We start from the raw sequence: 16,379 nt of genomic DNA on the forward strand, positions 1-16,379 counted from the left end.
TAAGGCTCTTATTAGGTCCATAAGTCTAACTGACACAAAATGTTTCTAGGACTTGGTTCTTCAGAAATTCAATCACCACTTTGTGCATTTTTGTCTTTAGTTTATGTTTTAATTTGGTAATGGTCAATCTCAAACTTCTGCCTAAACAGGGTACAAAAGCAATCAGCTGGAAAAACTAAGCTATTCCTATTAATGACTGTATTTCTGTCATTATGGCAGTACCTAAATCCCTAATGAAAGGCCAGATGTCACTGCACTAGAAGTCATAAAGAGACTGAAACAGGATAAAATGAAGCAAAGACTTAACAACCTGTTTTAGTGAGCACAATAAGGCTCAGAGTAAAACTTAAACCCACCACGTTCTAAGGACATGAAGTGCTAGAAAGTCAAAGGTCCAAGGATACATTTATTGCTCACAGGTGTACAAAACTTCCTTCTTTTATGCAACTGAAGAACAAGTCACTACTGAGACCTGGTCTTTTCATTTGGCCATTCCTATGTTCCCACAATAAAGACTTCCTGAGGAACAGCCATTGAGAGCTACATTCCCACATTTATAGCTACAATTTAGTTATGGACTGCACTATTTCATTGTTTCATCTGTTTATTTCTCTTCTGGGTATCCAAAAACGTCAGGTCTTAGAGTACCCTTTTAAAAAAACCCTGGTTGCAGATGGAAGACAAATTTTTTAATAGTGCAACTTCTTCATGTGAAAGAACATCAATACAGAAATGTTAGGTTACTTAAGCCTGAAAACATAGCTGATTCCAAGCTTTTTTTTGGTGAACACACCTCATCTATAGGGAGAAGATTGAAAGACATGTATCATAAGCAACTAAACACTCATCTTGATGATGAAAGCACAATAAACACATTTATCATGTCCAGACACAAATGACCAAGATCACTAGCCTAGACCAAATCACAGAAACACAGCGAGTTGCAAAGGCACACACCTCAAACTATTGGGTGTAAAACAGGAATTCTGAATCTCTGAAGCACATTAAGGCCTGAATTCCTAGTATGAACACCAGGATTCTTGTACCTACCAGCTCTTGTTTTCCATTTGGTAACAGTTGTCCTGTAAGTGCCTATGAAGCACAAAATAGGCAAAAGGACAGGAAAACTGAGGACAAAGAAGCTCCAAGCACACTGCAACCTTGGCAGGCAAAGCACAAGAGACCATTTTAGAAGTTTAAGCAGTACCTATTTCAAACAGTCTTGAATCCTTCAATGGTATTCATTTTAACATGCTTTCTACAGAATTTTGAACTTAAAAGGATACGGCAGAAGAGCTCCACAGCGAACAGACAAGATCACCCACGAAGGCTGGAAAAAACAAAAACCTGGTTTTAGACATTAAAATCCTTGCTCTACATGCACAAAATATGAATTACCTTCCAAACTCATGCTATAGCTAGTTTTAATATACTTTTCCCAGCTTTGGAAGTCTAAGTGTTTCACAGACATTGCACTTAGTCTGCAAAAAAAAAACTTTTCACTTATTTGCAAGAGTTCACAATAAGACAGCTCAAAGGCTGTGCAGCAACCCACTTCTCTCATGCCATTTACAGTATTTATTAATCTTCTCCCTTTCTGCAGTTCTTACTTGTAAGAAAAAATAATTCAGATAATCCTATCCTACACTCATCACCAAGGAGTGAAGAACCACAGCCTTACACAGAATGAGTTTTCTAAGACAGAACAATGCTGGCTGCTGAGCAGCGATGGCCCCTCTCTGACAGTATTCTGGGACAGAAGGGCTCAAAGGGACAAAGGGAGGTGGCAGTGAGTGAAGGAGATGTAGGACACTGGTCCCAGTGCAGCAGGTAAGGAAGAATGTGCAAAGAGTGACATCACATTCAGTATGGAATAACTTTTCCTCAAAAGACAAACAAAAGAATATATTGTGGCAACTGTGCTTATGGTGTCCCAGTTCTGGTTACTCTCCTTCCCCTATAACACATAATACAAAAAAGAGCTAAAAACACTTAATTTCTAACTCCTCAACCCTCAGTAAAAAAAAAAAAAGGATATTTTCCTCCCCTAAGTTTTTAATCTTCCTTTTTCCCTATAACCAGCTACTTTTGCCTCTGACTTACAGTCCCTTTAATACTTAGTCTGATCTTCTTGATTACAGATCATGCTGTGATGTTTTCAGGTCAAGCCAAGTGACATTAGTGAAAGATTTGCTCTCCTCCAGCAAATGAGTTGGCAGTTATGAAGCAAATTAAATTATTTAAGTGGCATTAGAAAGTAGGAAGTGCTCTCTACGATGCTGATGTCCTTCCTTCTCGTGAAAATGGCAGCAGTTTCCTTGCTTATTAAGTTAAAATTACACCAAAAACCACTTCAGAAAAAGGAACTACAAACTAACCAGCACACCCAGTATAACCATAAAGGTCCCTAGCCAAGGACCTATCATTTTTTAGAGTTAATTCAGTTCTACACTGTAAGGTGAGTTCTCATGACAAAATCTATCAAAATTCTCTACTGCCACCTGTACCCATAGGAAAAAATAACCCAAAATCATGTACTCAAAGGTATCAGCAGTGAAATTCTAGTGTTATTTCTTCCAATCTCTCTCATGACTTCCAGAGTGACGAGTTCACATATTCAAAAAGGAAGCCCTTAATTTTTACTGAAAAATACCCTGTTATTGGAAAGTAGTAACAGAATACTGGTAATTCCAGTGTAAGAAAGGAAAAAAAATTCTAAAAAAACCCTTAAAAATTAAAATAAGGAGGGAAAAAACCCCTAATTTTCTACAAGTTCCTATAGTACATATATACAGAATTAGCAAAAGCATTTTGCACTTTGCCAATTTTATGTGTTTTAAAAAAACCTTAAGCAATCTACTACTTATTCTAAATTGAGCTTTTCCACTGCCAGAAGCTTGTAAGAACCTTTCCTTCAGAGATACTTCTCAAGTAGAACTAACAGGACATCATCTCACAGATGACTGAAAGAAAAATCTGAAAAAAACTAAAGCAGAACACTAAAAATTACCCACACCACTGATAGATAAAGAGCAACAAGCAGAAGGAGAGAACAGAACTGTAAGAGAATCTGCAAGTCAGGATAAAAAATTGTGTAACAAAAAAGTAAGATTTTTAAAGACATGTTTTATTTGGTCAGCATCCAAAGATTAATATTTGATAATAACAACGAAGGATCTATGTCAGTACTTTGACAATATCATGGATGAGTCACTCACCTTTACCACAGGGAGATCAAAAACTTCTCGAGATTCTCCAACTTCTGGATTGTCCCCGTCTTCTGAAATAATATGTGAAGCCAGTGCATTGTAAGAAACTTCCTTTGCTTTCCCAGCTTTCAGAAGTTGGATAACCTAAACCCAAAAGAGGACAGGGAGAAGTCAACAATTTTTAGCATCTTTTATTTGAGAAAAACATTACTGCAAGAAGACACTGACACTGGATGGATGAATGAATATGACCTTCTCTCTTGGCTGTTCTCCTGTAGGTGGCCAGAACTTTTCCTGAAGTGTCCAAACACATTTAAAACCTGACTGCCAAAGGTTCTATATTTTCATCATTGCATCTGAAGAGCTACTTTTCAAAATAATTGATGATGGGGTAGGAATTGGGGAAATGTCAAGGTTTTTCCAAAACATGTATTCATCAAAAAACGTATTAAAACAATTTTCCTTCATGCAGGGAAGGAAAGGTCTTCTACGTGTTTTTGCATAGGGTAGTTCTGGAAGTGTTTGAAAATTCTTTAAAATAAGAGGTTGAATCCTAAGGGCTAAGTGATTTTGATGAAATACAGAAGAAAAAAAAACAAGTAGGACTCATGCTCCTTAAATTAGTACCTTGAGGAGCTGGAACTGAAGTGCCTCACTCCACTGCTGTGCCCTGAGAATGGAAAACACCTCCCAACTACCAAAGCACAGCTCACTCCCAGTCTTGCAAGAACCAAATAGCACATGCTGTTTCAAGAGTTCAGCATTCTCTCAGCTCTGCTCTAGAGATCTGTGTGATGAACCCAGCCCTGTACCCCAAAACCAGTACTTTCATTTAAACTAAGAAGGTAACAGAGAAGGTAGTGGGGTGTAGAGGGGAGGAAGAGAAAAATTATTTAAAACATTACAGTCTAAAAGAGTTAAAAAGTTAAAAATGTAATTTAAGATCATTGTTTCATTTCCCTTTGATTTAGAAAAAAACCGGTGTGATGTTCATCTTCCAAAACCTGCCAGGGACAGGTGACAGGTTCCTGTCCCTGCAAACCTGCTGGGGACATTCCCTTCAAAACAGAATGCTCTGCCCACAACAGTGAGCAGCAGAGAGCAAGGCAATGCATTCATCGAAGTATTAATTAATTAACTGGTCCTTAAGCAATTACTCCCTACCCTGTACACTCACCAGGACAAAGAAGCACTGAAAAAGAGACTCTCAAAACACAGCATCAAGCTATTTTATAAAGCATTTCTGCCAAGCAGAAAAATCACCACTTACTGAGGAGGTAATTTTGGTACTTCCTGACAGAAGTATCTGACTTTAAAACTCCATTAAAGAAAACAAAAGTCAACTTTTTTTTTTTCCTGCAATGGATGAATATTACCAAAAGAATTACTCTAAAATAACCAAGAAAATTGATCATGAGCTTGCTATTCTTCTCACCAGTGCCAGAAACAGAAGTGAATGTTTCCATTTTGCACACCAATCCCCTAAATCATGATACATCTTCCTTCATGAAATCCATAAAGAAACACAGGATGCTATCTTTCCAAAGGGAGAAGCTAAATCCAAATAAAGCACTTTTGAAAACAGAAGGTATTTAAGAACAGTCTCAGCACATGAGCTCCTTGTCTCACACAGCTCCCCCTGAGTTACAACCCCATTCAAATGCTCATTTAGGGGAAGGCTAAAAAAAGGAGTGAACGTCATGAAAACTGAGAACCCAAATCTGACAGCATCACAAAGTAGCTATGAATAATGTGCTAGAAGTATGGTTTTCTTCTATATCAAAACAATGCTGCATTATGGAACTTGTGCAAAGCATCTGCTTATATGAAAAGTTACACTGGTTTCATGTAGGAGTTTAAACACTATAAATATGATACATAATAATGTATTTGATTATTTTATGTGTCATGAAAAAAAGACTCTTCCTAATTTAGCTCACATCAACTTCAAAACTCCTCTCAGAATACACAACTTCTTCAGATCAAGTAGTGCCTGGACTGAAAAGTTGTATTGGCACAATTAAAGAACTCACATTCATATCAACCTGTAACTGGAAAACATAATGCTGAAAAGCCTTAATATGAATACTGTAAAAATCCTGCATTTTAAGTATTGGTTTATACCAAATAAATTTTATTTGGGGAGGAGAGGAGAATTAAAATTTTTTCTTGTTCTCTCCCACTAAAATCTAAGTTGGAAGAAACAAGAATAGTTCAAAATTAAGAAGACAATGGACATATAAAAATAAATTCAACAAGATAACCAAAACTCAGATATCCCGTTCAAAGACCTTATGCTGCATTGCATTACTTTTTATCTCTTTCTGAAGGAAATATTGATTTTAACTGGTGTTTCCAAAACATGATGGTTTGGGATTTTATGTTTGAGGAAAGCAGGAAGAACATTTATTAAAACAAAAAGAGGAGCTGACATCTACTGATCACCCTCAGTATGGTGCGAGGAGCAAAATGCACCCAATGGAATGGAATGGATTTGAAGATGAGAGCCAGCCTAACTCTCCTTCAGTGGCCAGAGAACACCTCAGCACAATTCCAGACTCTTGCTTCCCTTCCAATTTATGCTGCACATGCTTTAATAGGCAATAGGTATGCAGTTATTCACCTGAAAAAAACTACCTTTTTTCCTCTTACTCTTGGATTTGTTTTGATTAGCATACTCACTTGTGCTAGGTCTGTTTTAATATTTATTACAGTAACTGGTTTTCTGTGAAACCATTAGAAATTTAAGCTGATCAAAGTGTGCTCCTCCCCAGAAGATGAAGGAGGACATTCTTTGCAAAATCAAGCTGGCATCCACTGGTATATGAAGCAGTAAAAAGTGCCAAAGATATTTGTATTTTTATATCAGTAATGGGACAAATTTCACTCTAAGAACTGTTTGAGTTTGATTTACAATTCCTGCATTCTGTCTTGGCCCAAAACACACCTGATAAATGCTCCTCACACTCAGGTGCCCCAGGGTACCACAGAGGACACCCACAGGAGGGTGTCCTGGTCTCAGCAAGGATAAGAGGTAATTTATTTTCAGTAGCTGCTACAGTTCTGTGTTTCGGATTCAGAATGGGAATAATGTTGATAACACATGGATGTTTTGGTTTTCCCTAAGTAGTGTTTATCCTAAGTCAAGGACTACTTTTCTGTGTTATGCTCTGCCAGTGAGGAGGTACAAAAAAGGCTGGGAGGGAGCACAGCCTGGACAGGTGACCCAAACTGGCCAAAGGGATATTCCTAAAGCAGATCATGCCCAGTATATAAAGTGGGGGAGTTACCCACAAGAAGAATTGATCTGGAGTCAGGAATGAAGTCTGGCATCTATCAGTGCACAGTGAGCAATTGCATTGCACATCACTTGCTTGGAGTTTCCTTTCTTTCCCTTTTTCTCACCATTATTATTAACTACTACCATTGTACCTTACCTGGTTTTCAATTATTAAACTGTTTTTATATCTCAACCTCCAAGTTTAATTTTTGAATCTCTTCCCCATTACACTGCACAGGAGTGGGGGTGAGAGAGCAGCTGCGTTGTGCTTAGTTGCCAGCTGGGCTTAAGCCTGTACAGAGGGTTCTCCCAGGAGCTGGCCCTGAGCTCAGCCCAGCCCAGCTCACCCTCCTCACACTGACACCTCTGCCTCCCAGGCCAGGCAGAGGAAAATTCAATGCACTGAATTTGGAGCAAATCAAAGCCCTATGACAATGACTCTGATTGCAAAGAAGAATAAAATTTAATATGAGAAAGAAAACCAGTTTAAGAGAATGCTTGTCTACTTGCTCTATGGGAAATCTGCTCGGTGTCCTCCCACGTCAACACACAACCAAGAAGAGGCTTTGAGGACACTACTCCTATGACAATGATGTGCAAGAGTGCTACAGGATTTTTGCACTCATCCTCATACACACAATACTAACATTGCTGCTGTAGGGTTTTTTGGTAAGTAAAGAAATCTGTCATTTGAGTGCTAAGCCACTATTAAAAATCTTATGTCTAAAGAACTAAATGCCTAAAGAACTAAATTTTATATCTAGAGACCTGTCTAAAGAAGTTTTCATCCTGATCTTTAACTGTATTCTTCCTAGACTGTATTTTTTTTTGCACAGTAGGAATGACAACCATCTCAACAGGCCAGTGCCTGTGTCTCCAGGTCACTTACAGGCATACGAAGCTCAGTGAGTGCCAGAACAGGATGCCAGAGGAACCCAACGCTGAACTAAGACTTTACTACAGCAAATACCAAAGAGGCAAAGACTTAAACTTCAGCGTGAAGCATGCAGTAACCTGCTTGCATGAAGCCACTGTCCTAAAGCTCCGCAGGGTGCACTTCAAACACCTGTCTAATTGGACACGCCACAAAAACTTTGTTTCAACCACCTTCGCCCACCACGCCTGTTACTCACGGCCAGGCCACCTGCATTACCCAGGGCGCGGCGAGAGAGGCGGGAGGCCCCCGGCCTTAACTACACCAGCACCGCGCCGGGCGGCCCGGGGCGGTACCAGTGCCGTGCTCGGGGCCGCGCCAAGGCGGGAAGGTCTGGGTGGGAGGGAAGAGCCAGTCCGGCCCCCCGTGACGAACCTTCCCCATGGCCTGTCCCCATGAACCCGTACGGAACCGGGCACAGGGAGGGGCCGGGCCTGCGGAGCGCTCGAGTCGGGAGGAGCGGCGGCCGCTGCCCCCGCTGCCCGCCCGGCCCGGCCCGGCACAGGAAGTCCCTCCGCCCGCTCCTCCTCCGCTCAGGCGGCTCCGGCAGGGCCTGCGCGGCGGGGCCGCGGCTCCCATGGCGGCGGCAGCGGCGCTTCCCGTGGGCGCAGTCGGGATCGGGGCCGGGATCAGGACCGGGACCTGGACCTGGACCGGCCGCCTCCCCTTCCCCCCCCCAGCCATCCCTCACGGTCCCTCAGGCGCGCGCTCCCCCCACTCCCGCCCTTTCCCCGTGAGGCGGCGCGAGCCTCGAGCCCGCGCGCGGTAGCCGGACGATGCCACAGTGCTCCCCTCGTCGGGACGGGGGGGGAGACGGAGGGGAAGGCGGGAATGATCTGAAGGGATGACCCGGTACCTTGGGGTCGATGTCTCCCACCACGAAGAACTTGACGTCTTTGAACATCTCCTCCGGGACTTTCAGCTCCTCCTCGTCGTCCGCCAACATGGTCCCGGGCGGCAGCAGCGGGCGCTCCCCCCCTACCCGCTATTCCCCCGCGCTCACTGCAAAACCCGCCGGGGCCCGGGTCTCTCCCGTCCCCCTCCCCCAGCAGAGCCGCCGAACCGCGCGAGCAAGGCGCGCGCTGCGGGACACACCATCCCCCGCCGGGACGTAGGGGGGGTGGAAGGGGGAGGGGAGAGCCGCCCCCACAAAGCGGCTCCCCCCGCCCGATCAGCCACCACGGCTGCTGCAGGGCCGCGCCCGCTTCTGATCCACAGACGCTATCCGTGCTCCTCCCTCTTTCCCCGAACCGGACCGGCAGACAGCATCCGGGTTCGGAGCTCCCCCCGCACGGGATGCAATGGACTCGCCCCGAACGACAGAGGCGGGCAGCGGGGATACCCGGCCCCGCCCATTGGCGGCGGGGAGGGAAGGCAACCGCCCCTGGCCACGCCCCTCTGGTCGCCCAAGCCGCGCCCCCAGGCCCCGCCCCTCGGCCCCGCCGTGAGGGGACGCGGGTGATGGCGGCGGGGTGGGTCAGGTGCCAGCGGCAGCCGATATTTGTGGTGTGTGTTCCAACACCCAGCTCTTCAGTGAGCGTACTGACTGCTCCCGAAATCATTGCATACAACCGCTAAGGTGGGAAAAGACCTATAGGTCATGGAGCCCCACCGAAATAAAGTATTTTCCCTCAGAAACTGCAAAGCATCCATCTACATTGATAGTGAAGTGTTCCCACCTAGAGGGGGATGTATCTTACCTAACTATTTTAAATAACAGAAAACAATAATTATCACTTCCTATAAGTTAGAGTCAACAGAAAAAAACAAGCACTTTCAGAGCCTGCTTCATGTTTTATATTTTAAACATCACTGCATTGACAAGGAAGTTTAAAATACAAATATTAGATAATATAATTGTAACTATATAATAAGCACTATGCTTTTCAAAGGAGTTTTGAACCTCCTCATAATACTTTGATGTGGACAATGGTTCCCTCCCATACTTAGAGCAACGTTAAGAGATGGCATTGCAAAACATAGTGAAATAAAAATACAGGGCATCGACTATTTCTCTCCTGCTTGCAAGGCCTGCCTCACTTTCCCTGGAGGAAACTATTTTTCTTACCTGTGTTATTCTTGAAACTATGGTAGAAACTATAAATGGGTTTACAAGTAATTTATTTACTTTTACTGGATAAAATTTTATTGGGTAAAGGCTTCACCCAGGTCCCCTGGATCTCCACATGACATCGTCTTCTTTCTACTCCAATTATGTAAGAAATACCCAACCTATCACCTGTTCTTTTTCCACTCCAGAAAGGACATTTGGTTGAAAGTTTTACTGTTTTGCCCACCCTCCCAATGAAATTTGCTTTTTAAAGTGAAAATCAAACTAAAAAATCCTTAACTTTTATATGGTGCACTGTTTTGTTGTGGGGCAAGAAAAAAAAGTAGAAATAACCATCTGCTTTTAAATCCATTTAGCCCTTTCTTTCAACAATTTATATTATCATCTCACTTTCTATCTTTTCTCATAATCTTTGTTCGAGGTAATTTTCTTCTGTGCCATATATGTCTTGGGTTGTCTTTGAAAATACTTCTCTGAGCTCTGCTTTCCTTTATAGCCTCTCTCCAGGCTGCCATGTCCACTCTTTGCTTTCTTAGTTCCATAATTTTCATTCTCTCCCACTCCATCTTTGATCCATTTTGACTTCTTCACACTAAACTGAACTACTTTCACCAAAATCTTCCTTCACCTGCAGCAAAATACATTTTGTATTCTTCTTGGTCTATCAGATTTGATTAACACCACTGCTTCCTGAGCTTCCTTTCCTGTTGGATTTCATTGCCTCTGTAATCATCTGCATCTCCCAGCACTGGTAATTTTCACTTCTTTTCTTTGATAAATACAGCTACCTCTCAGGTTTCTATTCCACATTCTTCTCTGAGTTCTTTCCTCTTCCTGATGCCATTCATTACTTAGATTCATCTTTCTCAGTGTGATCACTGAGAAATTGCCCTTTTCCACAGGAATACCTTCCTTATATTTAAGTCCCTATACTACCACATATTCCAGCTCCACAAAAAGAAAACAAAAGTTTTGTCCTCCAAGGGTTTGAAGGGTTTGTCCTCTTGATTTCTCTTCTCTGCCTATTTTTTTTTTTAATTATTTGGAATTTTTTTCCAGAGTCACATAATTTTTGGTTCTTTGTACAACTCCAAGATTACAAGTATTTCAAAACAGGAGTTATGCTAATACTGCTAAAAAACAGAATGCAAACAACCTGCACACATTTTCCATTACATTGCCCCTTCCCAAACTTTCATCTGGAGTTGCAGCTATTGCATCTTGGATCTCCCATTTGTTCAGCTAGTCAAATCAGAAGAATATGAGACGAATTTGCTATTTTAAATCACAACAATTTTTAAATTCTATAGAAATATAAGGTCAGAATACTGTATCAAATCATTGAAATTCACTGCAAAATCAGTATTTTACAAACAAAAAGTACCCATTCATAAGAGTAATTGTAATTATCCTTAAGGGTAAATCGTTGTTTTAACTAATTAGGATAAAAATCCAAGAATAAAGTGTTGTTCATCCACAGTATGGAAGTGTAATGAAATGTGAAAAAAGAGAAAAGTTAAGAATTAACTATAATAGGTTTACCAGAAGAAAACTGTTTTCTAAATCTGGTCCTGTGTAGCAAAAAAGAAAGTTGCTGTTGCCCTGACTTGGGATGTGGGACATGGACTTTTGGGTCTGTCCTCCTCTTCCTGGATGGAGTAAAAGTAGCTTTGCTGAGGAACAAGGTAGGGATAGCCATGGGATGCTTAAATCCTCTGGATGTTCTTTAACCACAGAGCTTTCTATAGAAAAGGGAGGAATGAAACCATCCCACCCACCCTCCCCCAAATGAAGCAGCTCCTGGACAAAACCCCAGGAAAAAGCAGGTGAAAGCAGGAGGACTTGGAAAATCCTGCCCAGGCAGGTGACCAGCTGTGCAGCACAGCCAGAACAGGGAAGTTTCCATTATGTGCCATGAAACAAGGCACAGCAACAACTCTACACAAAACCTGCCTGGCAGCATTTTAAACAGTTCTAATGGCCCGAGTAAGAAATTTTGTAGAGCTCACTACTGGATTGCACAGAAATGTTGTTGTATTATCAGCACTGCTACTAATCTTCTCACACAGAAATAGCTTTCTTTATTCAAAATTTTTTTTGTCTTCAAAATGACCACTTTCAGAAGAAAAGATCACTCCCATGAGTCACAAGTTTTTCCCTTTAAGTACCTTCTAAATAAGCAGTGGAATTAAATTAATGAATGTATTTTTTACTTCTTTACGTATTTCATGAGTTACCTGTCAAGAATTTTTTTAAATTCTAGTAATTAGACTATTTCTAACAAAAAAGAATAGTTCCAGTTTCACATCATGTGTGTGATCTTGTTTCCAGACCATAAGAGCAGAAAACAAGATGGGAAAAGTATGTTTTTTAACAAGAAAAAATGTTACCGAAGAAGAAAAATATCCCCTGGATTTGCCAGAAATAAATTCTGGCTTCTGCTCACATGTCAGCAGACAGAAATAAGTCAAATCAGTGGGCTGGTCTCACTGCCCAGGTGTAGAGCAAAGTGCTTGCCTGTATTTAGCCTCAAATGCATTTGTCAGGTTATGAGGTAAAGCTCATCTGCACGAGCTAAGTGACAAAGTGACAATGGAAGGAGGGGGAGCCCAGCTCCTCTGCAAGCCCATCCCAGGAGCCATCAGCCCACCAAAGGTCCATCTCTGCAAGCCAGAGGAGCACAGAGCAGACGGGTGGGTGGGAACCCAAAGCAAGGTACCACACAGGGCCTCAAAGTGTCCCCAGAGGGAGAGCAGGGTAAGGCCAGTGCTGTCCCTGTTGCTGGGGACAGGATGCTCTGAGCTGTTGTGACCCTGGCCATGTACAGGTGTATGGCATCACCAGAGTCCACAACCATGTGAACAGTACATTATCTGTGCCAGAAACACTTCTCTGATCTCTTAACTACAAGAGCTCTGTACAGAGAACTTCATGAGCATGTTTCCAGAAGAACTATCATCTAAATTTTGTACTGGGTGTTGCCTGCACGAGGTGAAAGCCCACCAAGCTGACAAGATTTGTGCCTGCTTACATAAATGCCTTATTTGTGTGCACAAATGATTATATGAAAAATTCATATGCACCCACAGTATCATATTTAGGTGTAATTGCTTGTGAAAAAACAACAGCTTGTTTTTTTTATCTTGTAGTTAATTAAATTTGAAGCTTAGATTAAATTGTATATTTGTTTTTCTCCTGTGAGCAGAAGGCTTTCTGAGTCCTTTGTTAATAATACATACTTGTTTGGTAGCAGCTGGCTCTCTAGATGTTACTTTTCCAACAAAATATATCTTCACAAAGTACCCAGTGTTTTACAGAAGCTGATGTTAGTTTCAGCGTGCCTGGAAAGTTGTTGAAAACCCCAAAAGGCATGCTGCCTGCATTATCTCCATTCCCATTTCCTAACGTGAATAAGATCTGCTTTTTAATCAGAATCAAAATGTGCAAAACAGGTACACAGAGGGCTCTGTTTTGGCTTGAGCTGTCTATGCATTTTTCCTCCTTCCTTCAGTGGGACTGCTTGCAATGGCAAATATGATTTATAATTAAAAACTTTCTTATTATCTGTACAGCAACAGTGAATCCTAAAAGGCTCCCTTGAAACTGGTAGTTTCATTTTTGATTCTCTTCTAATTCCAGAACTGCACTGAGAATCCCTTGTCATTTACTTGACAGTTTTCTTTTTTAATATAATAGTTACAATTTCTTTTTTTTTTTTTTTTTGCAAGTGCCAAGTAGCAAGTTCTACCTTTACTATAACTGAGCATAAGGGAGCAGAGGGGGTAATGTTTTGATTAGCACATCTTAATGTAAGGATATTTTTTGTCAGAAGTGAGACAGAGTGGTAAAAGAGGGGATTTACTCCTTTGTATTACCTGCTAAGGAATGTGAAAGGTTCATTCCCCTTTACAAATAAATTCTTTCTATGTTTCCCTCAGATTGACAATAACCACCTCTATATAAATTACCTATAATTAATACATGTAATTACATACATACTTACATATACATATGTATATGTGTATATATATACATAAAGCATTATAACACTATCTTAATGAGTTTTTGACCTGATTGTATTGCACCAGGAAAAAAGAATGCAAGTCTTCCCAGTGATCTGGGAAAGAACAAATAATTTGCCACAAATAAAATGTGATACTATAATTTATAGACTCCATTCTTTGCACTTCAAGAGAAGTCCTTGCTTCTGCTCCAGCTAAGGTACCTACCAATTTCTGTGTATTTTCTGAGTTTAAGAAAAAAGAGTTGGTGAAATATGGTGGGTAATTATCCCTGTAGCCCTTCTTTGTAGCTTGTCAAGATTAACATCATTTACAGGCCTTCCATTGGGGTAAATTAGTATCAGCAAAACGATAGAGAATGAAAATTTTCCTTTGAGCCTGGGCTTTCATTCATGCAGGCGTGAAAAAAGCTAATGAAACACAAAGTAACCAAATGAATTTTTCTAGAAATGAGCAAATTTGGCATTATTTGTGCCAAATCCTTTTTTTGTTATTCAAATAACACTATTTTGTATTTATTTTTCCATTATTAATGCATAAATGCAGAAAAAGGCAACTAAAGTTGGTGGCATTGCAGAGCATATTACAGAACAGTGTGAAGAGTGAGCCTGGGTACTGCTCTGAGATGATCTCCAGGATTCATATATGGCTTTGTGCTTCTGAGTAGAGTGAAAACCCTAAATCTGTGCTGATAAAACATTGACATCTCATCTCTCTCTTTCTGTATGCTGTCCAGATAGTTAAATATTCCCTTTACTCATCCAGAAGGAGGAATGGCCAGAAGACCCTTGCCTGAGGATGTATCACTGTGCTCACACAGAAGCTCCAGTGTCTCGGGGGTGACCTGTGCTGATCCTTCTGGGAAGAGCCTGTTAAAAGTGGCTGGTTTTACTCAGGTTCTCCTGACTCAGTTAAACCAGGGCTGGCTGGGAGCAGGCAGTGACTCAGGGTTCCTCTTCTGGAGCAGAGACAGAGGGCAGCAGCTCCACCAGCCCACCTGTGCCACCAGGGAAATTCACATGTAGCCATGGGGTCTTAGTGCTAAAACCAATTGAAAAATTGCTGACATATTTTCACAGCAACTGCATCATCTTCAGAGCAGTTCCTCCAATTACTGAGTGTAAGGCCAGAAGGCCACTTAGATTAACCTTCCACATGGAGCACTGGGAGCAGAATTGATCATCCCATTGTTTGTCCCTAAAAGCAGCCCCAGCCTGGGAGCACATTTTTGCTTTATGGCCTTCCCAAATGCTGAAGCTTAGAGAAGCATTTTCAGCGTGGCTGAAAGACAGGTGCCTGCACATCTTTAAATGCAGACACAGGTAGACAAATTATCTGCCTGTGATAGAGTACAAACAGAGAAGCTGAATTTATTTGTCACATGCTTGTGGCTGCAGTTTTGGGAAGCTCTCAGTGCTTAGACATGGATGTGTCTTCACTATGCAGACAAATGGTTATTATTGCTAGATTGAAATCCCACTTTCCTTTTCTGTAGAAGGAACCTGATTTCTATTTCTCACGAATTTTCAAATGAAATTAAGAACTTAAACTGACATTCTTGAAAAATGTATTCTGACAGCATTCTTATAACAGCCTCGAGGCCAGGAGAAAGCCGTAGGTCTTCCAGTCAGTTTTCCTTACAATTTTCCCTAAAATTTCACCCCAAATACTCCTTCTCTGAGCTAAGGTAATATTGAGTTCTAATCTGAAGACATCAAGAGATGAATCCACTGCTGCTTTTAACTGATCAATCTTAACGGGACCTCGGAGCCACCTTAATTAATTACAGATTGAGTATGCCATACAGGAAACATTATGAAATGAGACATTTTTTACTTAGGTACCTAATTGTCTGCCACTCTTCAATGCAAAAAAAAAAAAAAAAGAAAAAGAAAAATGGTATTCATTTGATATCTAGGATATGTCTATTTTATTGTTAAAATTATTGAGTACTAAGCAGGAGTTGGGATTCAGACAAACTGGTGTCCCTGTCAGGACTTTCTCATTAAAGCCTAAGCTGAGGACAAATGCAGGTAAACTGCTTGGACTCTTAGGCCAGTTCTGTCTCTAATCCTCTTCTTTGGCTTACAGGAAGCTTTCAGGGAAATAAGGGGTCTCTAAGCCTCCAAATGTTTTGGCTAGTTGAAAGATACTCTCTGTGATATGCTAGAGCTCCCTCAATAGGAGCAGATAGATCTCTGAACCAGGAAAGCCTACAATCCATTTATGTCCCCAGGTCTAACTCCTCTGGGAACTGGCTGAGGCCAAGAAAGGTTTAAGTGTGGCTTCTTCAGTGTCTGGTAAGGTCTTTCACCTCTGCCATATCCCTGATACCTCTACAGCCCAGTCAGATGTGGTTAAAAATGCCCAAGAATTGGGAAAGCAGGACAAGTGCCATAGAACACACAAGAAACTGTGATCACATTGAACCCCTTCAAGACACCAGGCTACAAAGAAGTGCTTTCTCTTTATGTTGGCCTATTACAGCCAAACTTGTTACTTCCCCTGTTTGCTTAAAGGACCATACCCCTCCTCAAAGGACCATCCTCCTTCATCACTGGGGCTTCTACCACATTCATGTCAATGTTGGTCATTTTTAATCTTTGACACTGTGGCAGATACTCACAGCTATCTGCTTAATCTTTGAAAAAGCCACTAAAAGGTCTCTGGGTTTATTTTGAGCTGGCTCTATTCCTTACAGTTCTCAGTGCTGCAAATGGATGAAGAAATCGTGGCACGAGGCAGCAAGCTCCAAAGCTGTAATGATCTTCCTTCAGGGAGTCAATTACATTTGCTGCTTGCCTTATGGCACACATAGGTGATTACTGTGTGAGGGCCAGGGTGCATTTGTTTAATGTATCCT

At 41.5% G+C, this 16,379-nt stretch overlaps 1 protein-coding gene across 3 annotated transcripts in view; it reads right to left on the minus strand.

The window, feature by feature from the left end:
* The window catches only part of PAXIP1 (PAX interacting protein 1), a 31,186-nt gene extending 22,735 nt beyond the window's left edge, over window positions 1-8,451 (minus strand). For 2 of the 3 annotated variants that reach the window (XM_059839564.1, XM_059839548.1), the window contains exons 1-3: window positions 8,280-8,451; window positions 3,219-3,353; window positions 1,287-1,330 (exon numbers count right to left, since the gene is read on the minus strand). In XM_059839564.1, the coding sequence (XP_059695547.1) occupies window positions 1,287-1,330; window positions 3,219-3,353; window positions 8,280-8,369 (269 nt within the window). In that variant the 5' untranslated portion in view covers window positions 8,370-8,451. Of the gene's footprint in view, window positions 1-1,286; window positions 1,331-3,218; window positions 3,354-7,378; window positions 7,897-8,279 lie in introns of those variants that run through there. The other variant, XM_059839556.1, reaches the window with a different exon arrangement.
* Window positions 8,452-16,379: the final 7,928 nt, after the last annotated feature.

Source organism: Haemorhous mexicanus, chromosome 1, assembly GCF_027477595.1.
Source record: "Haemorhous mexicanus isolate bHaeMex1 chromosome 1, bHaeMex1.pri, whole genome shotgun sequence".
NCBI lineage: Eukaryota > Metazoa > Chordata > Aves > Passeriformes > Fringillidae > Haemorhous > Haemorhous mexicanus.